This window comes from Octopus bimaculoides, chromosome 12 (assembly GCF_046866305.1).
Source record: "Octopus bimaculoides isolate indiv1 chromosome 12, ASM4686630v1, whole genome shotgun sequence".
In the NCBI taxonomy this organism is placed as follows: Eukaryota; Metazoa; Mollusca; class Cephalopoda; order Octopoda; family Octopodidae; genus Octopus; species Octopus bimaculoides.
Genome location: NC_142939.1, coordinates 8,830,302 through 8,858,219, shown reverse-complemented (window position 1 = coordinate 8,858,219; position 27,918 = coordinate 8,830,302). Strand labels below are relative to the sequence as shown.

At 36.1% G+C, this 27,918-nt stretch overlaps 1 protein-coding gene across 1 annotated transcript in view; it reads left to right on the top strand.

Annotated features, from left to right (window-relative positions):
• Positions 1–26,299, top strand: part of LOC106876773 (sorting nexin-27) — a 111,037-nt gene extending 84,738 nt beyond the window's left edge. Inside the window, exons 4-15 of the mRNA XM_014925461.3 lie at positions 2,041–2,233; positions 4,578–4,648; positions 6,392–6,496; positions 9,023–9,101; positions 9,741–9,901; positions 10,502–10,591; positions 11,277–11,426; positions 12,633–12,761; positions 15,152–15,211; positions 17,949–17,992; positions 22,645–22,686; positions 24,126–26,299. Of these exons, the coding sequence (XP_014780947.1) occupies positions 2,041–2,233; positions 4,578–4,648; positions 6,392–6,496; positions 9,023–9,101; positions 9,741–9,901; positions 10,502–10,591; positions 11,277–11,426; positions 12,633–12,761; positions 15,152–15,211; positions 17,949–17,992; positions 22,645–22,678 (1,116 nt within the window). The 3' untranslated portion in view covers positions 22,679–22,686; positions 24,126–26,299. The remainder of the gene's footprint in view (positions 1–2,040; positions 2,234–4,577; positions 4,649–6,391; positions 6,497–9,022; positions 9,102–9,740; positions 9,902–10,501; positions 10,592–11,276; positions 11,427–12,632; positions 12,762–15,151; positions 15,212–17,948; positions 17,993–22,644; positions 22,687–24,125) is intronic.
• The last annotated feature ends 1,619 nt before the right edge of the window (positions 26,300–27,918 follow it).

Sequence of the window (27,918 nt, the reverse complement as noted above, 5' to 3'; positions counted from 1 at the left end):
CACATGGTTCCAGGTTCAGTCCCACTGCTTGGCACCTTGGGCAAGTGTCTTCTACTATAGTCTCAGGCTGACCAAAGCCTTGTGAGTGGATTTCTTAATAATGCATACTTTTTTAACGAAAATTTGCAGAGATATGTTTTCAAAAATAAAGAGTACTCAATACCATAGTAGAGATTAATAATGTATATTTTATTGTGGTCAAGAAGTCTCTTGTTACTCTGAGTTTCACCTACTTACCACACAGCCACTCCTGCATCTCTCGCCTTTTGATGTTCTAAATTCAAATCTCATCGTGGTCAGCTTTGGTTTTCACCTTTCTGAGGTTGAGGAATAAAAGAAAATAGCTAATTTCTGGAATCAGTTTATATTATGATTAACCCTTTTACTGTAGAAATCAGATAGATATACCAACCTCTCTCTTGTTGAGGATTGTCAGGTTTGAAACTAATTTTGGTGAGATGTGTCAAGTTTTTTGAAGCAGTGTGACTAGCAGAATATACCAATTCTATTTTTTAGTAGGTATTTGATACCATTATTGAGAATAACGTTGAGAATTAATTTCACAGTGAACTGTTTAATGGGTATGTGATGGGTACTTCAACATACCCAATGCATTTTGATGGGAAGAAAATGTGCTATTATGGTATGATATTGAATTCTCAAAGCACCTTATTCTGTAAATGTAACTTTGGGAAAAGAATCAATATCATTATTCCTTATTTCTTACCATTAAATCTGTGGTGGAGTTAAAAAAAAAAAGTAACTAAAAAACAAAATAGGTGTTGATTTGATTAAAAAAATTTTCAATCATTTTTAGAATAAATTGGAAAACCATTCTGTATAAAATTATTATTGTTGAATAAAGTTTCAAGTATATTTCTTGTTGAAACATAATTTTCCAGTAATTTTCCTGTCATATATCCAGGAAAATATCTAACAACATCTAATTAATATTTCTACATTTCTTTACTCTAAATTTTTTTTCTCTCTTTCTTTCTATTTCAAAGATACCATTCAAATTGGTATGTAGACATTTTAAGCATCAATTTAAAACTGAAACAGAGCAACACACCTACTGACATTAGTTGGCTTATTGTTCCTTTTTGTCTCAAATTAGTGCTTGTTTTGTCTACTACCATTTACATTGGATGTCTTGACAGTTAATTTAAAACTTGAAATGTAGAATGTTGTATTCGAAGATGACCCAGCATTTTATTATCATCACTATTCTGCCATTCACTTTTCCATGCTTGCATGGGTGGTTGGGCAGGTGTTTCTTTAACACTTGTTGTAGTCATTTGTCAGCTTGATGAAATTTAGACCTTTTAAGATCAGCCTTTACCACTTTTCCCCATGTCTTCTCCGGTCTTCCTCCTCTGCAGATTCCTCCAACACGGATCATTTGTCACTTTTTCAATCAACTGTCCATTCCATAAGCATCATATGTCCGTACAGGGCTGTTTATACTGGAAATGAGGGATTCGTTTACACAGAGGAGGCATTGAAGGGCCAACTGAAGTGTCGGCAGAATCATTTGACTGTGGTGTGAGGGACATCATAGTTTTTTTTTTACCTTACTTGGTTCTTCACTGTCCTCTCTCTCTCTCTCTCTCTCTCTCTCTCTCTATATCTATATATATATATATATATATTTTTTTTTTTTTCTTCAGCCTGATTTGTATATATATATCATTAACAACAAACCATTAACAATCATCCTGCTCATTGTATGTATGCATGTGCACACACACACACACACACAGATATGCACAATATTGCATATATGTATGTGTAAGCACCCACTACACTCTCTGAGTGGTTGGCGTTAGGAAGGGCATCCAGCTGTAGAAACTCTGTCAAATTAGACTGGAGCCTGGTGTTGCCATCCGGTTTCACCAGTCCTCAGTCAAATCGTCCAACCCATGCTAGCATGGAAAGCGGACGTTAAACGATGATGATGATGATGATGATGATGTATATATGTATGTATATGAAATGAGATTTACATTTAACATATAATGTGTGCTCATATAATTTCAGGTGTTTAACATTTATATGGCTGGGCGTCATTTGTGTTCACGGAGGTATCGAGAGTTTGATTGCTTACACAGTCAGTTGAAAAGAGAATTTACAGATTTCAATTTCCCCAAACTTCCTGGTAAAAAACTTTTCACATTGTCTGATCAACAACTCGATGCCCGGCGGAGAGGTTTGGAACAGTATCTAGAAAAAGGTTGGTTTTTAAACTTAGTTTTGTTTTCTAACTTTTTTCATTTTTAAAAAGTAACTTTTTTTCCCTCAATCGGAAGCAGACATAATCTGTCATTCAGTTCCATACCCTAACCACCTGGCTCTAAGGTGCTTTTAGCTTAGTCTTTCCCTTGATTGCAAGCGTATCGACTAGGACCCTTGGTCTGAGAATTGATAACTCAATATCTCAATCATCTGCTTGCTATTGTTTATTTAGATTAAGGGGTAGGCCCAGGAAGACCTGGGCTGAGGTGGTGAGGCAAGACCTTCGTACATTGGGCCTCACCGAGGCGATGACTACGGACCGAGACCTTTGGAAATGTGCTGTGCGTGAGAAGACCCGGCAAGCCAAGTAAGATCGTTGCCAGTGCCCCTGGACTGGCTCTTCTGCGGGTGGCACATGAGATGCACCATTTTGAGCGTGGCCGTTGCCAGTACCGCCTGACTGGCTCCCGTAGGATTTTCGAGCGAGATCGTTGCCAGTGCCCCTGGACTGGCTTGTGCGGGTGGCACATAAAAGACACCATTTCGAGCGTGGCCATTTTCGTGCGGGTGACACGTAAAAGCACCCACTACACTCTCTGAGTGGTTGGCGTTAGGAAGGGCATCCAGCTGTAGAAACTCTGCCAAATCAGACTGGAGCCTGGTGTTGCCATCCGGTTTCACCAGTCCTCAGTCAAATCGTCCAACCCATGCTAGCATGGAAAGCGGACGTTAAACGATGATGATGATGAGATTGGGTAATCTTGTGACAGTGAACTGATCGATAATCATGTGAAATCATCTCCTTCTATACACTGATTAGGTTTATAGCTGGAGCAGCTAACATAGTTTTGCAATGTGTATGTGTGATGGGGTATGAGGTTTTAAATTCATTTCTACTGTCTGGCAAATGTCTTGTACTATAGTCTCATACTGACCAATGCTTTGTAGATGAAATTTGGTAGACATAATAGCAACCAAATGTCATTCAATTCATACTCTACTTTCTTGACCGTTTGCATATAGGAGCCATTGATAAGTGATGCAATTTTAAAGTATTATTTAATAATTTTCAATGACATTTTCTTTTTCACTTGTGGTCAGGTTAAACTCTCAATTATTAATCTGTGTATCTGAAAGGTTGGAAGAATATCACATTGGATAGTGTAGTCCTAGATTTTACTATGTCTGAATAAATGACAAGATTGACATGAGTGAAGCACCTGTTTTCAGAGTATTTGATTACAAAACATTAGAAACAATTGATTTCTGTTGCATTTCACAATGGTACTTTACTATTTTTGTTGCATTGAAATGAGGTCACCTGGCATCTACCATCAGTGGTGTGGTTGATATTCCTTTACACATTGCTAACACCTCCCTTAGCACCTGGCTACTCTCAATATTCTATACTGTAATATTATAGATGCAATCAAGGACACTTGTATAGGTAGCAGCCACATTATTTCAGGTGTGAGATTTATGTAAGCTTTATGAGGTGTTTTACTGTTGAGTAGCTGGTGGGGGGGGGGGGAACAAAAAAACCATCAAAGGGACAGGTGTAGCTGTGTGGTAAGAAGCTTGCTTCCCAACCACATGGTTCTGGGTTCAGTCCCACTGTGTGGCCCCTTTGGCAGGTGTCTTCTACTATAGCCTTGGGCCAACCAAAGCCTTGTAAGTAGATTTGGTAGACGGAAACTGAAAGAAGCCTGTCATATACATATATGTATATATTTGTGTTTGTGTCTGTGTTTGTCCTCCCCCCTCCATTACTTGACAACTGATGTTGGTGTGTTTACATCCCTGTACCATAGCAGTTCAGCAAAAGAGACCGATAGAATAAGTGCTAAACTTACAAAGAATAAGTCCTGGGGGTCAATTTGTTTTGACTAAAACCTCTTAAGGCAGCATGGCTGCAGTCAAATGACTGAAACAAGTAAAAGAATAAAAGACTAAAGCATTCAACATACTCTCGACATTGTGTATTCGGTTGCCATTTTTGTTGTTTACCTGCATTATCACTTCTCTTTGACATTCACAGTTTTTCAAATAAAGCATCTGTAAAATATATGTCTAGGAAAAAAAGAAATCAGTTGTTAAACCCATGACGATGTTGGTGACAACAACAACAACAACAATTAATCTTGATACTAAAGGTGACATTTTGTTCAATGTCTGTTCTTCTCTTTTTAAAGCATTAGTATGTAATTTGTGAGAGATTCCATTGCTGTTTCTAGCAGATTTCAGCAACTATATGTTAGCTTCCTTGTTGGCACATATATGCTGTGTTGTCCATTTAAATCAGTAATTATCAAAGATCAATGATATTTCTTCTGTCTTTATAGTTTGTGCAGTACGAGTCATTGGAGAAAGTGAAACAGTTCAAGAATTCTTGGCAGCCAGTGATTCCCATATGGTAAGTACTGACAAACCATGAAATTGTTTGTTTTCTGCTTCTACATGTAATTACTTTCCAACACTTCTTTCACGTCTTACATTATTTGTTTCTCCTTATTCTTCTATCTCTTCCTCTCTTTCTGTTCGTCTTTCTCTTCCTCGTTTTTGTTTTTGTCTTTTCTTTACTCTCTTTTTCTTGTACCTCTTTCTTTTTCCATATTTGTGTATCCTGTTATTCTTCCTTATGGCTCAACCAGTGTTAGTAGTTCAATTTGTGCCAACATGGGTAACTGGCATTAAATGGTATTTCGATGAATTTCTTTTGAGAACTATTAGGTCTTAGTAGACACAACATGTGGTCTATTTCTAGCACATTAAATGTCCACTTTTGTGGCCATCATTATATATATAAAAATATATATATATATAGTTAATAAAAAAACACATATCAGAAAGAAGCACACTCTAAAAAATGGAGCAGTAATTATTACAACAAAATCTTATATAGAGTTGCCTAAAGTTTCATGCCTACAGAGCCAAAGCCTTATGGAAGCGCATCAGACTCTATATTACCTCACTTGCAAACAGGTAAGAATTGGCAAAAGGAAAGGCATATATTATTGTTTGTGTGTGTGTGTGTGTTCATCTCTTTCTCTCCCTCTCTTGCTGACCCTTAAATAGGAGATACTAGCTTCTCCTATTCTTTTACAGCTCCTTTGAAGCTCTGTTATTTTAACATTGAAGTTGTTATTTAGCCTCAGATGAGCAGACCTATACAACCAAAGATTTTCCAGCCTTGACCATCCAATATACATAGACACATACATATTTCATGCGTTGCCTTCCAATATTTATGTTATCACGTCTGGGCAAGTCAGTCTGGTAGTCTGCTCATCCTATTTGTTAAATAGTGTGTTAAACGAAGTTAAAAACTGTATATATATACATATATATACATACATATATATATATATATATATATATATATATATATATATAGTTAGAAGTAAAAATAGGATTAAAAAATGCTGGCAGATATCAATAAAGCACTCAGTATTAAAAGAATTTGGTTAAATGTTCAACAATCAGATACCAGTAAATGTGAGTAGAATACTTACCCCAAGTAAATCCTCATGCATGACACGTAAATCCAGCTATTTTTTTGCAGATTTTTAAGAAATGCAGAGTATTTAGCAACAAAATATGTTCAGAGAAAATTACATCTTATTGCCATGTAAAGAAATATCTCAATAATTATTTAAGCCAATCACAAAAATTGGTGTACATCTCCATTTTATCTATGTGATTGGCTTGCATAATTGTTGAGATATTCTTTCACATGAAACCAATGGTAGCCTTAACAGACAAATAAAGAATCCTTTATCCATCAATGTAGTTTTGAGCACTCATTCTCATTGTTCAATATTTATGTGTGTGTGTGTGTGTTTGTATATATATATATATATATGTGTATATATGTGTGTGTGTGTTTGTATGTATATATATATATATATGTATATATGTGTGTGTGTGTGTGTGTGTTTGTATATATATATATATATATATATGTATATATGTGTGTGTGTGTGTGTGTTTGTATATATATATATATATATGTATATATGTGTGTGTGTGTTTGTATATATATATATATATATATATATATATATGTATATATGTGTGTGTGTGTGTGTGTGTGTTTGTATGTATATATATATATATATGCTTGTCTTCATTTGTGTAACTGTCTGCTTTATTGTAGGAAAATGGTGGCTGCAATGAAGTTGAGTTGAAAGTTTCCTTACCTGATCATTCACTTTGTATTGTCACAATACGAAGGACAGATAACACAGAAAAGGTTTATCAGGTGAGTGGTTTCAGATTCCTCTCTTCTTTCTGACCAGTATAATAACCAAAAGTTGCCATAGTAGAATAAATTATTTTACCATGAACAAAGAAAAATCTTAACATTTTATACAAAATCTTTCATCACAGAATCTGCCTGAAACCTTAGATGTCTTCTTCTTTACAGCAAAATAATTCCACTTTGAAATTGTTCCTATCTACTGAGTGCTGATGCCGGTCATTTGTCCTTTCCTCATTCGGCCGCTTCACAGCTGTAACACTTCTTTTAGTTTGTATCTTGACTCTAAAAAAGATGATTCTACAGTTTTTTGTTGAGCAACCTGAACAGAGGATCTGTTTATGGTGATCAAATGTTTGTGCTGTTCTTTAGGTCACTCTATCCATCAAATTGACATTACCTGTACAAGTGCAGTGTACCATATATCAGATGACAGTGATTGCAAAGTAATGTGAAATGGAGTGTTTTGCTTAAGAACACAATGCACCACTTGAGCTAGGAATTGAAACTACAATCTCACAATCATGAGTGCAACAGCCTAACCACTAGGCTATGTGCACTATATCTTTGGTTATTGTAATTACAGCTAAAATCGATAAAGACATTGGGATACAATCATTTGCATATTTTCAGTTTATAACGTTTTAATTCCGTAATACTATAAACACCAAGACAGAAACAGACCTGACAAAAGATGATGGAAGACGAAATGAGAGCAAGGAAAGTTATCGAGAGGATATATAAAGGATAAGGCAAACGTGAAGAAAACTGTCCTGGCACACACGAGTTTAACCCCTGCTCTAGCAAAGGAAATGTCTGTAAAATAATTGCGATATAGTGATATTTGTCATAGAGACTTTAGTCTCTTTCTATCACCTTTCAACAGCATTATATATGAAGAGACATTAGAACAATTAACAACATAATAAAAAGGTTTTATTTATGATGATGCTTGGTTTCACAATTCCTGTCATTCAGCTTAGCAGCCGCTGATTAAGTTGTAGTTTGGTAATGGAAGTTTAAGGGCTTCCTTGATGCCTGCCAGAGAAGCAAGTAGCTATCACATCGGTAGCATCGTGGTGAAGAATGCTTCGTGTAGGAGCGAGGTGTTGTCACGTTGAAGGTCTCTCGCTCAACTCGCGTAACTAATTGAAACTCTTTCTTTAAGTACGAGTTTTAGTACGCATGCGCAACTCGAGGGGCTTCCGGTGGTGAAGTCCCCTGCGCATGCACAGAATAGTACTTCTTCAATGACGGCTATGATTTCGCGCCACTACATGTCCTTAAAATACTTGTGTTGTGTGTTTATATATATAATCATCATCATCATCATCATCGTTTAACGTCCGCTTTCCATGCTAGCATGGGTTGGACGATTTGACTGAGGACTGGTGAAACCGGATGGCAACACCAGGCTCCAGTCTAATTTGGCAGAGTTTCTACAGCTGGATGCCCTTCCTAACGCCAACCACTCAGAGAGTGTAGTGGGTGCTTTTACGTGTCACCCGCACGAAAACGGTCACGCTCGAAATGGTGTCTTTTATGTGCCACCCGCACAAGCCAGTCCAGGGGCACTGGCAACGATCTCGCTTGAAAATCCTACGGGAGCCAGTCAGGCGGTACCAATATATATTATGTAGAAAGATAAATAGTTAAGTGTGTGTGTACACACACACACACACATATATATATATATATATATATATAGGTTCAAAAAAAAGGAAAAAGACAAAATCAACAACGTGAGGACTTGATACAGATAGTGTTACTAGACGCTCGAGAAAGGAAAGAGGGTTAGGGGAGCAAACTCACGGTCGTAGGATCGTGGTTTCGATTTCCAGACCGGGTATTGTGAGTGTTTATTGAGGGAAAATACCTAAAGCTCCACAAGGCTCCGGCAGAGGATGGTGGCGAACCCTGTTGTACTCTTTCACCACAACTTTCTCTCACTCTTTCTTCCTGTTGTACCTGTAATTCAAAGAGCCAGCCTTGCCACACTCTGTGTCACGCTGAATCTCCTTAAGAACTACATTAAGGGTCCACATGTCTGGAGTACTCAGCCACTTGCACGTTAATTTCATGAGCAGGCTGTTCCGTTGATCGGATCAACTAGAACCCTCGACGTTGGTGTACTTTTACTAAGGGCGTATTGGTGTAAAACTGTATCGAGTTGCATTCCTGTATTTTAAAAGTTAACGTAACTATTCGATAAATAGGTGTCAGTAAAGTAATTAGTTAGTTTGATAGGAGTGACTAAAACGCCTTCAGTGAGTGCCCTAGCTTGGCCACAGTCTGATGTCTGAAAACTCTAGCTCCTCCGTAGTAGGCCGTATTTGTAACGTTGAAGCTCCTCAGACGTCTATGTATGTTGCTGTGTGCAAAGCTAAGGGAGACAATCGTGGTATATATTATTTACTAATTAAAGTATGGCACTATTCAGAATAGAATCGCGTTTTTTTTCAGTTAATTTTATTTTAATTTTCTTCAGTTCCTCTGAACAATGACTAATGCATTTTATTTTCCTTTCAGGCTGTATGCAACAAATTACAGATTGATAATACATCATCCAAGTTTTTTTATCTTTTTGAAACGGTGGACTATAATTTTGGTGAGATATCATATTTAAGTTCCTTTCTCAACCTGTTTGTGTTTCTTTCTGCTTTTTGTTTTCCCTGTTTTAGAATTATGTTCTATGAACACAAGTTGCAAATGGGATTAGAATATGACTAAGTGCCATATCTTAAATTCTTCAAGTTAATTAATCTATTAAATTAGAGCAAAATGTTCTGTGAAGAAGAGTAGAGATCTGATGTTTCTAGTGGAGATTTTCAACCTTCTAGAATTAGCAACCAAATCTCCCTCAGGTCAAACCTCCACCATCTGAAGCAATCCCTTTTATTTCAGGAATCACCAATAAGTAATTTACTGAAAGTATACCAAGATACAGAAATTGTCAATAGGCTTCTTTTTTTTAAATTTTTTTCTTTCTTGATATTCAATTTGAAAATATAAATTTTCAAGATATTTTTGCAGCAAAAGTGATATGCTCAGATATTAATTAAAGCACCTAAGTCTGACCCCCAAATTTGTGTTGTAAAAATGTAAAAATCTCTTTATATTCTGTACTCTCTACTTTGAAATGGAATTTTGTATATCTACATTCACGATATCCCCAAAATGTGAACTTAATAAACTGAGAAATGGATATGTAAACTTACCTTCTTTATATTTTCTCAATTCACTTCAGAACGAAAATTGCAACCACAAGAATTTCCACACAATATTTATATCCAGAATTACAGTACAGCCACAGCAACCTGCATAGCACTGAGGAAATGGGTATTCTCTTTAGCACTTGAGATGCAACTTAGTTATAGTGAATATGTGAGCAACTTGCTCTACTGGCAGGTAATTGTCTTCATTTATTCATTCTCTGTCTTCCTCTTTTATTCTCATTAATGGAATTTATTCTACTGCCTTAAGTTTAAAAATAAATATCTTAGGCGCAGGAGTGGCTGTGTGGTAAGTAGCTTGCTTACCAACCACATGGTTCTGGGTTCAGTCCCACTGCATGGCACCTTGGGCAAGTGTCTTCTACTATTGCCTCGGGCCGACCAAAGCCTTGTGAGTGGATTTGGTAGACGGAAACTGAAAGAAGCCCGTCGTATATATGTATATATATATATGTATGTGTGTATATGTTTGTGTGCCTGTGTTTGTCCCCCCCCTCCCCAACTTCGCTTGACAACTGAGGCTGGTGTGTTTACGTCCCTGTCACTCAGAGTAGCAAGCAGCTAACTGGACCAAACTAAAAATATTATTAATCTCTACTATGTATAAAGTACTCTTTCGTCCAACTGTCAATACTAAACGGATATATATATATATATATTATGTGTGTGTGTGGTATTCCTTTGGTGAAATTGCCTTCTACGTTTTCTGTTATAAGTTCTCACTTACTTGAAGGGTTCCTTATTTGTCGATTCATATCTTTACTTTTGAATTCAGGCAATAGATGATGTCAGTAGGAGTTTGATAAAAGCTGGTGACCGGTTGTATGAGTTAAAAGCTTTGCAAGAAGCTGCCAAGGTTAACGAGGTGAGTTATTTCTCTTTAATGAATATGAACATGTGTGAGAGAGAGATAGAGAGAGAGAGAATACATATTTACATATATATATGATACTGGAGAAGTCTCCTGTTGCTGTGTGAATTTGTTATTGGGAATCATGCAAATGTGTATGTGTGTGTTTATGTTTAGAAGTTTGAATGAGATAAAGAGCACTCAGTACATGTAATACACAAATACATACGTTGGCTCTGATTCGTTGCAATAAATCCTAATTATGTTCTGCAAACTCAATATGTACAATGGACAATATTCACATTTACTTAGATGAATTCTCCATTAGCAATGTTCCTAGTCAAGTTCTGTTTTCGTCGTAATGAAATGGACAGCTATTTCTAGCATGTCATATTACACATTTTACATCAGTCATGGGTTACCTGTGGCCCACAGTACTTTCTGAATGGCATGCCTAATGGAAAACTGCCTTGAATGTTTTTTAGTTATGCAGCCTGACCATATGATAAGCCAGTGTATCATGTAGCCTGCTTCTCAGCAAAGGTTATCTATGCTTGTTCTACATCTGTTCCCCTACCCTGTTGCCTACTGGTAAGGTGAAGCTCTGCTTCAGCCACAAAACCAGTTTGTGGCCTCTATTTGAATAAATATGCTTATCATTCATCTACTAATATTGTTAGGATTGTTATTTTACTTTCAGTATTTGAAGATGGCTCGAAGACTTGACTCTTACGGTGAAATTGTGTTCCCCCATTGTGCCTGTGATTCTCGTAAGGAAGGTCATGTGATGGCCAGCATTGGAATCCGTGCCTTTCGATTACAAGCATGCAAAGAAGATGGTTCCATTGAAGTAAATGATTTTCTTTTCTAATTGTTTGATTGTTTGTTTGTTTTTGTTTGTTTTTTTTTTCATTTAGTTGCTTAATTGCTATATTTTTATTTAGAATTATTATTTACTAAGTTTAAGCAAAGTTTTGTCAAAGAACAGTGAATTGCCGGAAGAACTGGAACATCAGATTATTTATGTGCAGACACAACATTTTAGCTGAATGATCTCCAGTCTGCCAACACACCTGTCCATACATCAGAAAAGCTACAACAATCACTGATTCCCTGTAACATTGGCAAAATCACACAAAACTTCAGCTGTGCGTTCCACAAGCAGACTTTATAGTACCTTCCATGCTGGTGAAATGAGTGGGTTACCGAGGTGATTACTTATGTGGTTGCCTTCATAATGTCCTTAATACTTTGTTAACCACCTCTCGGTATCTGGTGTTTCAATGAACTACAAGACATCATACCCCCAAAAACTCAAAAGCTTTTTCATACTGCTGATTGTTCAAGTGATTGAAGAGAAGATTTTGTTTAACCCATTAGCATCCACACCAGGCCCAAATATTCCGTTTTATGTTCAAACTGACTTGATCCAGCCTCTTAAACCTACCCTGCAATGTCACTCTAAAAATGAGTGATGGCATCCTCGAAATCTCAAAGATACAAAATAATGCATGATTAATTCAAAACAATTTGAATGAATAATCTGAATGATGAAGGATTAATCATTTGAGCAAATATTTGTTTCTGTAAACTCCTTTCAATAGAGATTTAAACAAATTTATTCTGAGAACAGTTAATTTCTTGGTTTTCTCTACATCATCATCATCATCATCGTTTAACGTCCGCTTTCCATGCTAGCATGGGTTGGACGATTTGACTGAGGACTGGTGAAACCGGATGGCAACACCAGGCTCCAGTCTGATTTGGCAGAGTTTCTACAGCTGGATGCCCTTCCTAACGCCAACCACTCAGAGAGTGTAGTGGGTGCTTTTACGTGTCACCCGCACGAAAACGGCCACGCTCGAAATGGTGTCTTTTATGTGCCACCCGCACAAGCCAGTCCAGGGGCACTGGCAACGATAGAAACATTGTTATTTAGTTGTCTGCAAATGTTTTTCTTCTTTTTCATCCAATTTTATATTCTAATTTTCATCGTTTTAATTTCAATATTCATATCTGTTTTATTCTTTTTCTTCTTCTTTTTTTTTCTATCCAGCCTCAAGTTGTAGAAATAAAATGGTCTGATATAAAAAACTATGACATAGATGATGAAACCATGTCATTTATATTTGAATATTTCCGGCCAAGCAGGAAGTCTAGACTAGTTCGAATTTATTCAACTTATGTAAGTGATAATTTCTTTTCTCTCTTTTTTATTTTATTTTTTATGAAGTACAGCGATTCCCATTCTTGTAAATGGTTGAGGAGGAGATAAGAATGTCGGCAAAGGAATATACTTTGATATATTACTAGTACTTATTTTTATCAATTATGGTAAAATAATACACAGGACCCCGTCTAGCACTAAGAACCTCTTAAACTCTAGCAATAAAACAATTATTAGCAATAGCACGTTTTCAAACCAATCATGAGTTAGCTCCCTTCTCACCCACCTCTAAAATGGAATACACACGTGCGAAAAAAATGTGCTTAATTAAACTTCGAATCCCGCACCTAAATAATACTCATCCTGCCCTAATTACCCAACAAAACTAACCAATCTACCACAAGCAAACCTCTACCCAGCGAATTTACCAGCACAAGAACCAAAATTTAATGTTAGAATTACCAGTTTGTTTACGTTACCATCAAATGTCTATTAATTATCTTTCGCATCCTAACTGATGCACCTATCTATATATTCGCATTCTGATGAGATTTACTTAGACCAATAAATCGAAACGATGCTTCTCTCATCTCTGCTTCTTCCTCCTTGTTATCTATTTAATTAAAGACATACCAGCGAAAACAGTGAGCTTCCCATTGTTGTTAAATCCGTTTTCTTCTATATATATGGTACTATTCAAGAAGAGTGGTCCCGGTGCACGCACTCGCACATCTGTGCTCGCGAGTCGTGACTAGTCGATCCTACGACTACCTAGCACGAGTAAGCGTCATGCGCAAAACATGTATGAGGGTTTTTTTCCAAACAAAGTAAATAATTTTTTATAATAAGAGTAAGATGGGGAAGATTCAACGAAGAAAATTATTTGGATCTATTTTGAAACGGGGGCGCCAGTTTTCATTTATGTTTTATGTAGTGTTTTTGGTACGGAAAGACTTTCAAACTTCGTATACTTATCTATTTTGTGTTATAGAACAGAAAAATATTTTTGTATTCGAATTTATTTCATGTAAAAAAATTGTCTTATTTCGATAATTTCTACTAATCACTGACGTCTATTCAGTTGAAAACAGTTAGCGCTGTAACGGTGTATATCGTATTAATCCCCTAACCTTAACCCTAACTCTAGAATCCGAACTCTAAAATTGTTACACACATAGATACGCACAGCGTAATTTATTATATAAACAATATATGCGTATAAATTACGATTAAACCGGATGAAATATGTCACAGGGAATAACATTTTTATGACCGCCAGCAGTAACTCTTATTCAGCTGATTGGTTGAAATTACAGAAATACGACAACTTTAACATGGAATAACTTGCGAATTCCTTTTTTTTTGTTAAAAGTGTTTCGTTAAGAAAATACTGGCGCCCCCGTTTTAAAATATATCCTGTTTTGCGCATACATGCTAGATAGTTGTTGTAGGATCAACTAGTCACGTCTAGCTAGCGCGGATGCGTGAGTGTGCGAGTGCTTGCACTGGGACCGCTCTTGAATAGTACCCAAATCAACTGGAGAAAGTTCAGAGAGTGTTACCTTTGTTAGTAAAATAAAAAGGGCCTCTCTCTCAGAGTGAAAAGTAGATTGTGTAATGCTTGTGTATAAATGTTACATGGTAATGAAATGTGAGCTGTGAATGCATAGAACATTCAAATACTAGAAAGAAATGAAGTTAGCATGCTCTGCTGGATGTATGCATATATGATAAATATCAAATGTGGATGGATTCTGTGAAAGCAGATGACCCAGAAAGACATGGGATAAAGTAATGAAGAGGCCTCAGGTTGTTGAACCCTATGGGGACAGAGGCAGGGGACAGAAAACAGGGTTGTTACAGCTGGAAAATCTTTTGCAATAAGCTTATTCCACCAGGACTGACCTGGAAATAAACTGTATTTTAGAAACATGCACGGTGGGGTTTAAGTCAGAAGTGGTATGTCCTGAGACAAAATACCTTGTGTTAATCTGGTTACTTCCCTTTATGTTCTGAGTTCAAATCTCACTGAGGTCTGCTTTATTTTTTTGTAATTGACTATATCTTTGAAGGTGATGCCAATATGATTGCTCTCAGTACAAATATATAGTCATCAATAATGTATGTAACTAATGATATATCGGCATTATATCTAACAAATATATAATATATATATATATTATAATTATTGTGTGTGTGTGTATAACTGGTAATATGTATATCTAATATAGCTGCTAGTAATAGGTATAATTTAAATATTTGCACTTTTTTTAAAGGACCATTCAGCATTTCATACTGTTTCCTCAACTCTTAATTTTGACTGATTTTTCATTTGCAATTTAGAATGTAATATTGTATTACATATTCTCAACTTTTTCTTGTTTTCTTCCTCTCTTTTTTTTTTCTAGTTTGTATATATGTATGATAGCTTTGAAAGGATATTTGAAGAACTTGATTGGCAGAAAGAGGTAAGTAGACAATTCAGATTGCAAAATGTTGTGTGTGATATCTACAAGCAGTCCATTAAGCATCGGTGTTTCTTGTAGCTAAAACAAATGCAATAAGCACTGATGATGTTTCTAATTTCAATCAAGGGGGGGACACACACATACACACACATCAACATGATGATGATGATGATGATCATCATCATCCTTTTAGTGTCCACTTTTCAATGCTGGCACAGGTTGGTTGAGATTTTGTGTGTATATATATATATATATTAGCATGGAAAGCGGACGTTAAACGAAACAAACGAACGATATATGTATATATAGCCAACCTATGTTAAATGATGATGATTATATATCATCATCATCGTTTAACGTCCACTTTCCATGCTAGCATGGGTTGGACGATTTGACTGAGGACTGGTGAAACCGGATGGCAACACCAGGCTCCAATCTAAATTTGGCAGAGTTTCTACAGCTGGATGCCCTTCCTAACGCCAATATATGCAACCTATGTTAAATGTTGATGATATATATATATAAAGAAATAATTAAGAATCAGTAGAATTAGGTACTTAAGTTGAGGTACCAAGTCAGTCTGGTATTATACATGCACCTATAAGTAAGGTGAATAAAAAGTAAATAAGTAACACAGATATTCAGGTATTAGTGCATTATGGCCGTTTCAGGTGGCTCCATTTAATCACTCAATGCAAGCATTACATCAATTTGATATAATGCTTGCATTGTTTGATTAAATGGAGTTGCCTGAAACGGCCATAATGCACTAATACCTGAACATCCTGAAGCCTAATTATAGCACACATTCATACAAGCATAGGATATTTCTGTGGTTGAATTGTGTGTGACTAATGTATAAAAATTCTAGTATACAATACTAACAAAAAGTAATGAAACAAATTCAAGATAACTATAATAGTATGTGCATGTATTAGATGGATACAGTAACTTTTGCATGGTGTATTCCTTATATATTTCTAATGTGTTTACATTTTCACTATTTTATTTTATATTTTTCAGTTACACCTTCATCTTTTAGTTTACACTTCTTCCCTCCCTCCCTCTATCTCTCTCACACACACACATCTGCACATGTTCTACTTCATGTTATTACCACTCCACTCTAGAATTGGTATTTATTATTATTATTATTATTATTATTGAGTGAGAGAACAGCGCATGCTATCAAGGTGACACTGGGGTACAATTATATGAAGCCCAATATACCCATTATGACTACCCATCTGATAAGGGTAAACCAAGCACATGCATCACAACCACTTGTGCATGACATGGTTATCTTATATCAAGATAAACAGCGCATGCGTCAAGGCATTTATTATTATTATTATTATTATTATTATTATTGGGTAACTAGCTAGTAGAAATGTTAACATGACCGGCAAAATGCTTAGTGGCATTCTGTCTGTCCTTATGTTCTGAGTTCAAATTCTGCCGAGGTCAACTTTGCCTTTCATTCTTTTCAAGGTCAATAAAATAAGTTACCAGTTGATGTAATCAACTTACCCACTACCCCAGAATTGCTGGCCTTGTGTTAGAATTTGAAACCATTATTATTATTATTATTATTATTAGTAGTAGTAGTAGTAGTAGTAGTAGTAGTAAGATAAAGAAGAGAATGTCCATGTACTTCTCATTTCCTCTTAGACAGGATTTAATATTATGTTATATCATTGTAGCCTAATGTTCTGTTGTTTCAGAATATTATTAGATCAAAAACTGGTTAGGACTTTACTTATACTGACTATAAGAACACAGGAAACCCAACATAATGAAGGAGCATAAATGTAGTCACATAACTCACTAGAAATAGCAGTTGCATTTCCTTCACATCTCACACAACTGTTTTATAAAAAGGGGAATTTTAGCTAATATAGTCCTAGATATTAAAAAAGGACAGGATGGTCACAGTGGCAATAGTTTTGATCGTAGATTTGATCAACCACTGTTGACTGAAGTTTCAGAATTTTGTTTTTCTCATTTATTGGTTTGATCTGAAGGAAGAGGCTGTGCTCTTGACATTTGTAAGGCCTGCCAACATCAGTGAGTTTTGACATGGAATTTCAACCATGTTTCATGGTCTGCTACCACAACAGCTCCTTTATAGGATCCAGTTAGCTCAAGACATCATCAGGAGGAACCACGTCCGATTTCGGCCCCTACTCCTCTACCATTTTGACGTGGCGGGGCCCCTCCTTTCAGAGGTGTCTTCAGCTCTGGTGTTGGGTGCATATCTTCTTTCTTCTATTCCCTGGCCTCTTCGATGCAGCATCAACGAGTGTCAGCGTCCAGCATTCCTCTTAAACATTCCTCTTAAACAGTTACAAGTTGATTTGCGCAGGAAGACATACGAGCTGGGAGGGCTTTCAGTGGGATGACACTATGGTGAGGAAAGACTGGCTGTAGCAATTAGTACATGGGGACTTGGTGATGGTGGTGTTGCTGCTGCACTATGCAGAGTACAGAATTTTCTGTGGATTTGGCCCTCAGCTGCTATGTTCTAATGGAGGGAAAGATTTAACATGGTTTAGCAGGGAGGTTATTTGCAATTATCTAGAGATGTGTACTGTCTTTGTCTTTTTAGTAATTTGTGATTGACAGACTTCTTTAATCCCTGCAAACACTGGAACACAATAAAAGAGAAGTTGAGAAAAAAAGTTATATACATTTTTTTTTTTATTTCTAACCTATGTCCCTTTGTATTTTAATTCAGCCCTTTAAATGTGGCTTGGAAATGAACCAGACTTCTGCTGAAAGGTGAGCATCATGTATAACTTTGGTTTATGTGACCTTTCCTCCACTTTCATTTCACAGACTAACCTCTCATGAAAGCTGCAATTTTTCTACGACCAGCTATCATTGTTACTAATAAGATTATTGGAATCGGGACACTAGCTTACACCGACTTATTCCTTCATGGCTATTTTTAACACAGTTTTCTTTGCTTTTGCTTACAGACCATTCTTCTGTATATGTTGCCCTCAAAGACTCCTTTTTGCAACAGTGTTGTTACTTTTGCAGTAAGCTCTTTTAACTGTCTGTTACACTTCCACCATGTAAACTTCATTCAATACCAAATTGGAATTCTGAGTGGCATTGTAGTAAGGGGTTTTCATACACAGTCACAAGATCACGGTTTTGATTCCTAGACCAGGTGGTACATTGTATTCTTGAGCAAATTACTTCGTTTCACATTGTTCCAGTTTACTCAGCTGGGAACGAGTAGCCCATTCAGGGTCACTTAGATGCCATGGAAACCAGATAACCAATCCTAAGAGTCCTGGGACTCAAGACAGTAATCTGCAGGGGTTGATGAAATGAATGTATTGGAATATTGAATATTTGCATCTCAGAAGCAAAGTTATAAAAGCAAAAAGATATTAAAAAAATTTTTTTTTATTTCCTATGTAAATAATCAGTTCCATCTCCCATGTCAGAATGTGTGTGTGTGTGTGTGTTTGTTTATACTCTTGAATTGTATAAATTTAAAGAACTGCTTTGATGATAACCTGGTTGACTGTCTCTGAGACACTACCAGGGTTTCTTTTCATTATATTTTGTAAGCTGTCACCGTTTCTTTTCCACTTCAAAAGAGATATGAAAATGATGAGTGACACGAAGACCTAAAAGCTGGATGGTGATCCTTTCACATAACTGATTGCTGCAATTATTCAGATTATAGAATATAATTACTGTCTACCAGACTAGGCTTAGCTTTTGTCATTTTCACTTCCATTGTTAATGGTGGCTATTCATGTCAGTAGGAGAATGAACCACTATGCAGTTGCTCAGTCGGCTAGAAATAACAGCTAAATCTCCTTCCAGTCACCTTGCCAACATAAACGAATGAAAAGATACATTGGATAGTGTGGTCCATATGTACTAGTAAAAAAGTTTGATGTGTGTCCTTGAAATTTATTCTATTTAAGAATGCAGAACATATATATACACATATGTATATATGTATGTTTGGCATTAGGAAGGGCAGCCTGGTGCAGCTCCTGGCCTTTTTAGCTCCTCTCAAATTGTTCGACCCATGCCAGCATGGAAAATGGATGTAAAATGATGATGTAAGTGTGCAGTTATTGTTGTTTTTCTGTTTGATATTTGTATAACAGAAAAGATAGAAGTGAGAAAAAGAAAATGTCCAGTCCTTAGAATGTCATGCAGGAAAAGAAAGATGGACGATGCTCACATGACCATCTTTCTTTTCCTGCACTCTTTTCTACATCAAATGCCTGGAGGAGGTAGTGCTGCTCTGGGTCAAGAGGATGACTGCTGGAAGACCCTATGTCTGGCAACAGGACTTTGTACCATGCCACACAAGCAAGAGAACCCAGTCATGGCTGTCAGACAATTTCTTTGACCACATCACCCCTAACATCTGGCCACTTAACTCCCCAGACTGCAACCTCCTTGATTATTATGTGTGGAGTGCAGTTGAACGAGAGACCAACAAAGCTCCTTGTAACATGAAAGATGAACTGAAGTCAAGGATTATGGCAGCATTCACCAACTTAAACAAGGTGACTATCCAGAAGATGTCTGGAGGCCATGGTTGAAGCCAATGGCAATTTTATTGAATAAATTTACTCTTCAGTACTTCAAGATATTTTTATGTTTGGTGAATATATCTGTTAAAATGAGATGACAGTGTTCTTTATATTTTTGCATAATTTACACAACAGCATATTCACCACACCCTGTATTGCTGACGTTTTATAGGAATGTTAAGTTGACCTTAAGTATCTGAGTGGCATGTCATTTTACCAATCCTAGAAGAATGAAAGGTAAAGTTGACGTCAGCTGGATCTAAGTTCTGACACTAAAGGAAGCATGCTAAGTATTGCATGTCCAGTGCTCTAGAGAATCTATTGAGTGCACTAGACAAAATATTTTATTGTATTAGACTGCATCTCTCCATGTGTGTTGTATGAGGAATCTGTATGCCCCTGTGATGGGCTAAGTGAATTAGACTCGTTAGTATCAATGAGCATGCATAGAACAGTCTGGGAAGCTTGTCATATTCGCAGTCATAGGGTACAGGTCGTAGGAATTATTGAATAGCGATATCGTTGAGTGCTTGTTGAAGATACACAGTTGGAGAGTAATAAGAGAACATCAGGAACGTTTGATATTATAACAGTTCAGATATAACAGTTATAAGAAGTCAAACATCATATCAATATGTTGTGTTCAAAACCTGCTAAAATCTGACTGAGTCTTTTCCATTTTTTTGTTCGGGTCAGTGAAATAGATACCAGTCAACTACTGGGAGTTGAATGGAATTTAGTGTTGCCCTTCCTCCCATTTATTTAAACAAAAAAAAAAAAAAAAATTTCATGTCGCTTGAGTCTGTGTTTCAAAACAATAGTTGTGTCTGCTGTTTCACCTTCTTTGCTTTTGTTATTTGACACTCTTTCTTTCTCTTCACCTCTTTACTGTTTCTCTTCCTCTCTTTCTCATGCACTCCCTCCCCTCTCTGATTTCCCCTCCCCTGTCTATTTCTATAAACCTTCACTTACCTCACACTGCTACACCATCTCTCCTTTCTCTGTTTCTGTATTTCTACACACTTGCTCACTTAATGGTAAAAATTTCAATTCCTTGGACGACGTAAAAAGATACCTTGATGAATTCTTTGCCATGAAACCCCCTCAATTCTGGGAAGAGGGTATTTTCAAGTTAAAGGAAAGATGGAAACACATTGTGCAACAATATAAATATATATATACATTTAAATATATATATATCATATTTTATATATATATATATATATATATATATATATATATATATATATATATATATATATATATATATATATAGAAATATATATAGATATTTTATATATATATACATATATATATTTATATATCCACAGGTCATTCTTAGTTTCCACTCCCCTTATCCCTCTATCTCCTCTCTCTAGCCCTTTCCCCTCACTCGTTTATTTTACTTCTTTCTTACATTTCAATGTGGAAAATAGGAGTAGGGCCCATTGCTTTTGAAATCTACCATATTACCTGATGTTAATGCAGCTGATGCATCTTAGTAAATGCAGACACAAAACTGTTTGTTGTGGTGGGTATAGTGCAGCAGGAAGAACATTTTTCTCATGAAATAACTTTATACATTATAGCAAAAAAAAAAAGAAGAATTGATAAAGCTGTTGTTAATATGACACGATTGTTACAAAACAGTTTTTGAGACTTTAGAATTATAAAGTAGAATTGGCTAGTGTAATAAAAACCTGTCTATTACTGCTTAATTGTTTCTACTTGACACAGATAACTGTAGATTTCTAAACTTTTCCTGTCTTAACCTACTTTAAATAGTTAAACTAAGTGTTGTACTATTTGATTATATTTGCATTTTTTTTTTGTTTTGTTTTTCTGTATTTTAAAATCTTGTATCATTGAACAGAAGCATGGCTGTATGGTTAAGACACTCGCTTCCCAACCATGTAGTCATGAGTTCAGTCCCAGTGTGTGAACGCCTTGGGCAAGTGTCTTCAACTATTGCTCCAGGTCAACCAAAGTGAATCTGGTCAACAGAAACTGAGAGAAGCTTGCTCTATGTGTGTGTATATGTATACACACCCACACACCCACATATATAAATCATCATCATCATCATCATCTAACATTCTTTTTCCATGCTGGTATGGGTTGGATGGTGTGACTGAAAACTGGGGAGCTGCACCAGGTCCCAATCTGATTTGGCATGGTTTCTATGGCTGGGTGTCTTTCCATAATGTCAATCACTCCAAGGGTGTAGTGGGTGCCTTTTATGTGCCACAAGTACAGGTGGCAGTTATGTAACACCGGCATTGGCCAGGACTATGATCTCACTTGGCTTCACAGGTCTTCTCAAGTATGGTATATCGCCAAGGGTCTTGGCTGCTTGTCACTGCCTCTGTGAGGCCCAATGTTCTACAGGGCTTTTTATGAGCTATATACATTTATTTTTCCAAAAAAATGCTTTACCATCTTCAAAAAGTTTATTTATGAAACCACTGATGGATTCAGTGTGTTAGAGACAGGATGTCATCTGGAAAGATGGTGTTGGTGATCAGAACCTAACTACTTTTAATCATAAGTCCACTTAGTATGAGTTGACATTGGGCTAAATAAGAACTCTTTTGTAGTTAGTCAGTCGAGGAAGGACAGGACCCAATAACATTTTTTTCTGGGCCGTCATAACAAGGGAGGAAGCTACCTCAAGACTTGAGACCTGACTTGAATACATTCAAAAGAGTGGACTCCACTGAAAGCATCTCACACCCAGGGGCCTTGTAGGGTTTCTTTTTTCTGCTCAACAGAAGTCTTCTGAACATGTATTTTACTTGAAGTAATTAAACCAAGTGTTTTTAAAACTATAACCCATATATTTTTTTATCATTTCAGTGAAGATAGCGACAGAGTTATTGATGGACATTGAGTTGTTTTGTAAGTAACTGATCTTCAGTTGTTTTTTTATTGTTGTTGTTGGTTTTTCGGGTAAGGGGGGGGGGTATTTTAATTTATTTTTTAAAAAATATTTTATCTTTTACTTGTTTCAGTCATTTTTGACTGCTGCCTTGCTCGGGCACCGCCTTGAAGAGTCTCAGCTGAACAAACCAAACTTGAGACTTATTTTACTAAAGCCTGCTACTTATTCTATCAGTCTCTTTTGCAGGGATGTAAACACAACACCAGTCGTCAAGCAGTGTGCATGTGTGTGTGGGGGACAAACAAACACACACACACACACACACACACACACACACATAGACACAAATATATACATAATATATATCTATATACATATATGATGGGCTTTGAGTTTCCATCTACCAAATCCACTCAAGGCTTTGGTCGGCCCGTGGCTATAGTAGAAGGCACTTACCCAAGTTGCCATGCAGTGGGACTGAATCCAGAACCATGTGATTGAGAAACAAGTTTCTTACTACAATATTTCTTCAAAAAGATTTAACCCATATAATTTAAATAGAACAAGGCAATATATCTCATTTATTTTTGCACACACCAGCAAGGGTGCATCTATGCAGTTGCTCAATCTGCTGGAAATTGCACCCATATGGTAGCAGAAGTAGTTACCTTCATCTATCATGTGGTCTAACTCTGTAACCTGGCTCTTTAGTGGGGTGCCTCCTTCAGTAGAGTTGACATCTTTTGTAAACTCTTAGGCTAGGTTTCTAGTTTGAGGAGAACCTATGACTCATAGTTCAATCCTCCATTCCCCTCTCCCATTTGTGCCTTCTTGCTGCTATTGTTGTACTTCGTCATCAGTTCCTGGACTGTTCCAATTGTACAAAGAGGTGCTGAAAAGTTCCTGGCTTTGGGTAAAAGAAAATACAAGAGGATCTGCTAATTATGGTTTTATTCAACATACTTCCCTCTCAGATTTACACACTTATTGCAGTGGTCCTTCAGTTTTTCTAAGCCCTGTAAAAGAACTCAGAAGGTCGGGCCTCCGACCACGCTTTTTGTGATACCCTTAGAGCCAGAAACTTTCCAGCACCCTTTGTATATCACTTTTTACTATAAGAAGAGTTCACTTGTCCTTTGCTGAACCTTTCACACTGTGCCCTATAGCTGATTCAGAGAGAGAGATAGGAGTAGGACAGTGGGGGGATTGACCCCAAAATTTGACTAGTTCTTTTTTCATTGGCCCTAAAAGGAGGAAAATTCTAAGTTGACCTCAGTGGGTTGTGAACTCAATGCATAGAGAGCTGTTATAACTACCATGAGGCATGGTAGTTACTCTGCCATGGCAATTTAGTCTCAGACTTTACCATTCCTGCATAATTTCTATCACTGTTTTATTGTATCAGTATATAACAATTGATTTTAAAATTCTTATTCATTGATTTCTTTGCTTTCAGGTTGAACTAGATTTGAATGTCAGCTGATGAGGAAAAACAAAAAGTAGAAGTGACCACCACCAATGCCACCACAAAATATACATGTGTGTATGTATGTGTGTGTGTATATACATGTGTGTGTGTATATACATGTGTGTGTGTATGTATGTATAAGTTGACATGTCAGCTGACCAACGCAGCCCGTTGCCTACAGTAAGCTGTCATATATTTTCAATGTCGATGTGCCACCATTTTTCCCAACTTGTTGCTTGCTGGCATTTGCTCAACTTCAACAGGGTGGTTGTTTATTACATCTGTATGTTTGGCTTTTTTTTTTTATCTTTTATTTCCTTTTGTTTTGTTTTTTTTTATATTTTTTTAATTTTCTTTCCAATTTTTAACATTATTTCAAATATATTTTGTTGGAACTATTCATCAAGATTCCTTTATTTCTTTCTATCCATATAATAAAGCAGCCCTTAATGTTCTTTCTTCTCATCTCTCCCCACCCCACCTCTCTCTCTCTCTCTCTCTCTCTTTCTCTCTCTCTCTCTCCCTCTCTCTCTCTCTCTCTCTCTCTCTATATATATATATATATATATATATATATATGTAATATACACACAGTTTTGTTTCTGCTCCCCACACCACCACCACCACTCCATCCTCAAATTCCTTCCTTCTGCTTTATTCTTCCTCATTGAGGTTTTCACTTTGTTGTTCTTCCTCTCTCCTTTTCCTTTCCTTCTTCCCCTCCTTATCTGCCTCCCTCATTCCTCCTCCACTCACATCTAATACAACTTTTTTTTTTTTGGTCTAGTCTCTTCTATTCAGCCAGGTCAGGTCAGGTCAGGTCTGATGGAACTCAGAATATATGGTTGGACTAACAAGTAGATAAAATTGTTCATTCCAGCCAACTGCACCAATTTTGGTTTTCTTCCATGACTGACTGTGTTTGCATGTATGAGTGTGCATGTATGTATGTTTTGTATGTGTATACATTTGTGTATATGAAGAGCAATCAAAATTTCTGATTAATACAGTCATGTAGATACTCTTCTGTGTTACGTAACACATAGTTATATTATTGTATTGTCATATTGCATGGCTGTTTACCATGCTACATATTGATATATTGCAATATACATATATGTTATATACACATATATATATGTATGTATGTATATATTATTGGTTATGTTGTTGTTGTTGATTTTGTTTTATTCAATAATGATGATAATGATAGTGAACCACAAATCATCTCAAATTGTTAAAACTTGTTTATTCTGTTTCCTGCAACTCTTCCTTCCTCTTTTCATGCCATCTCAGCCCTGTGGGGGTATTACCATTATGTAAATTTGACTTACAGATAGAAAGCAAAGAAGAAGAAAATAGATCAGGATGAAGCAAAATTGTGAGTGGGGGGAGTGTGTGTGTGTGTGAGAGAGAGAGAGAGAGAGAGAGAGAGCATCTGAGAAAATTGGACATCAGTTTCAAAATACTAAAGCACCGTTGGACTCCTTCCACTCTTCTTCTGCTTCTTTCCTGTTAATTAACATTCACAGTTACCTATGTTTCCTATGGGTGATCACCATTGAGCCCACCTGCAAATCAGTGTACAATTTTGTACATTTTTTTTGCAGCTCTTTCACCACTACTTCTGGCAAGCATGGTGAAGGGGAGGTATGCTCTCTGATGAGGTCAGAATATGAGTGAAGTTTGTTTGGAGTTTTCCCTTGTAATATACAGGAGGAAAATGGTAATAAAAACAGTCACTGACTTAAAAGTAATTTTCTTCCATGCATTATTATTTCTACTAAGTGATTTAAAGGTTTCCTGCATGAACAATATTAACACTAACTTATCCATGTTATAATTTCTTGATTTTGTTCTGGATATGTTATTTTGACTTCAGTGATTCCACTTTTTCTTAATTTCATCTCATTGACCTATAAATATTGATCACTAAGCAATAATTTGCAATAAATATATAAATATTGATTACTTTAGTAGTTTCCTTAGCCATCAAAATGAATTTTAATTTCATTAAAATCTAAACACATTCATTTATATAGCTGTGTGTGTTTTAATTCTATTTAGTAATATGTCATGTTGCTTAATTTTTATAATCTAATGAATTTGAATTTAAGTAACCTTTTTGTTTGAGTAGTCCAATAAAAAATTTTTTCCTTGAATTTATTTTATTCTGTTTACTTCTTCCAATTGTGCTGCTCACTACACTGTCTTGGGGGGTGGGGTTTGCAATAACTAAGAACTACAACTTAAACTCTGTCCATTCACCTCGTGTGAAAGAATGTGTTCAGTTTTGTGTCAAGAAGTAGCAATCAGATTTCTTTCAAATTACACCCTCTGGTTTATATTTATTTATTATTTAGTTTTTTTTTTCTTTTTCTTTTTTTTTTGCTTTTGTTTTTAAGGGGCCAAAGATAAGGGAGTTTTAGATAGACTCTGTCTAAAAAGATGAGATAGAATAGTGGAATATAGTGGACAAGGCTGAAACACCCCTGATCATAAATCTTACTTTTCACTAATATCAGTGCAGACCTGGGTCAGATCAGTGGTTATGTTGCATCAGTCATGGGTAAACAGAATCCTGTGGGGCTTTTTGAATGGCATGCCTAAAATAATTACCTTGGATTTTTTTTTAGTAGTATGCCTCACCTGGTTACAAGCAGCCCACTTCCTGCAGAAGGTTGCTCATGCCTGCAATTACAACCATAACAATTTATAATGATGAACAATTTCTGGTTAACAATATCATCTATTTTGTTTGTTATTTATTATTGAAACATTCAAGTAGAAAATACCAAAAACTGGAAAATATTACTTGCACATAGTTGTTGTTGCTCTAGGTCTGCAAGGATTAAGTAGACCTGTGCTCAAAAGTATTCATGCTATAACCATTCTTGGGCATTGCATGTCTAGGATTACATTATAACATGTTTCTCTCTTCAAGATGAAAGTGTGTAATTTGAAAGAGATTTGACTGACTTTCTTGCCGGTTGAATGACAGTATAGAATTCCTTTGTTGGTTTATGCACCAGTGCTTTTTTTTTTTTTTTTACCCCAGCATTGTTGAGTAAAAGGCTTTTTGATTTGTTTGAGAATGTTCTAAAACTACTTTGAAACATCAATGTCAAGATGCTTGGTATAGTGACAGGGAGATATGTCTGTCTGGCAATCACTAAATTTTGTTACAGGTATTGCAATACAGACATTAAAATAGTTTACAAATTGTGAATTTTTTTTTTTGTTTTTAGTTTTTTTCTTTGTGGGTTTTTCTTCTTTGTTTTTTTTTTAAATATTTATTTCATCATTATAGAAGATGAATTGATAAATTTGTTTTTTTTTTAACTGATCTGAAGCATTCAAGCTATCACCATACTGTCTTTTATTCAAACATTATACATCTAGGACTAAAGACACTTCATTTTTTGTCTAAATAGTAGAGTGTGATTTGAGGATATTTGATGAAAGAACCACGTAGCAGCTCATTCACAAAGCTACGCTTGCAAGCTGTGCTTTTTACAAATATTTATTTCATTATTCTTGTATGCAAATGGAATATATTGCATTGAAGAGTTATTTCAGTATGCTGATTATTAAAAAGAAAATTAAAAAAGTACTTTGTTGTACTAAGAAGCAGTTGCCTACTGAGATTGCATTACTTTCTCTTATGCATTACTTTCTATGACAGCAACTGTATTGCTCCTGTATATGCTAATTTTTGTTGGGTCAGTATTTGCCCCAGGTCAGTGCCCAGTCATGCAGCATATCTGTACCCATAACTTTT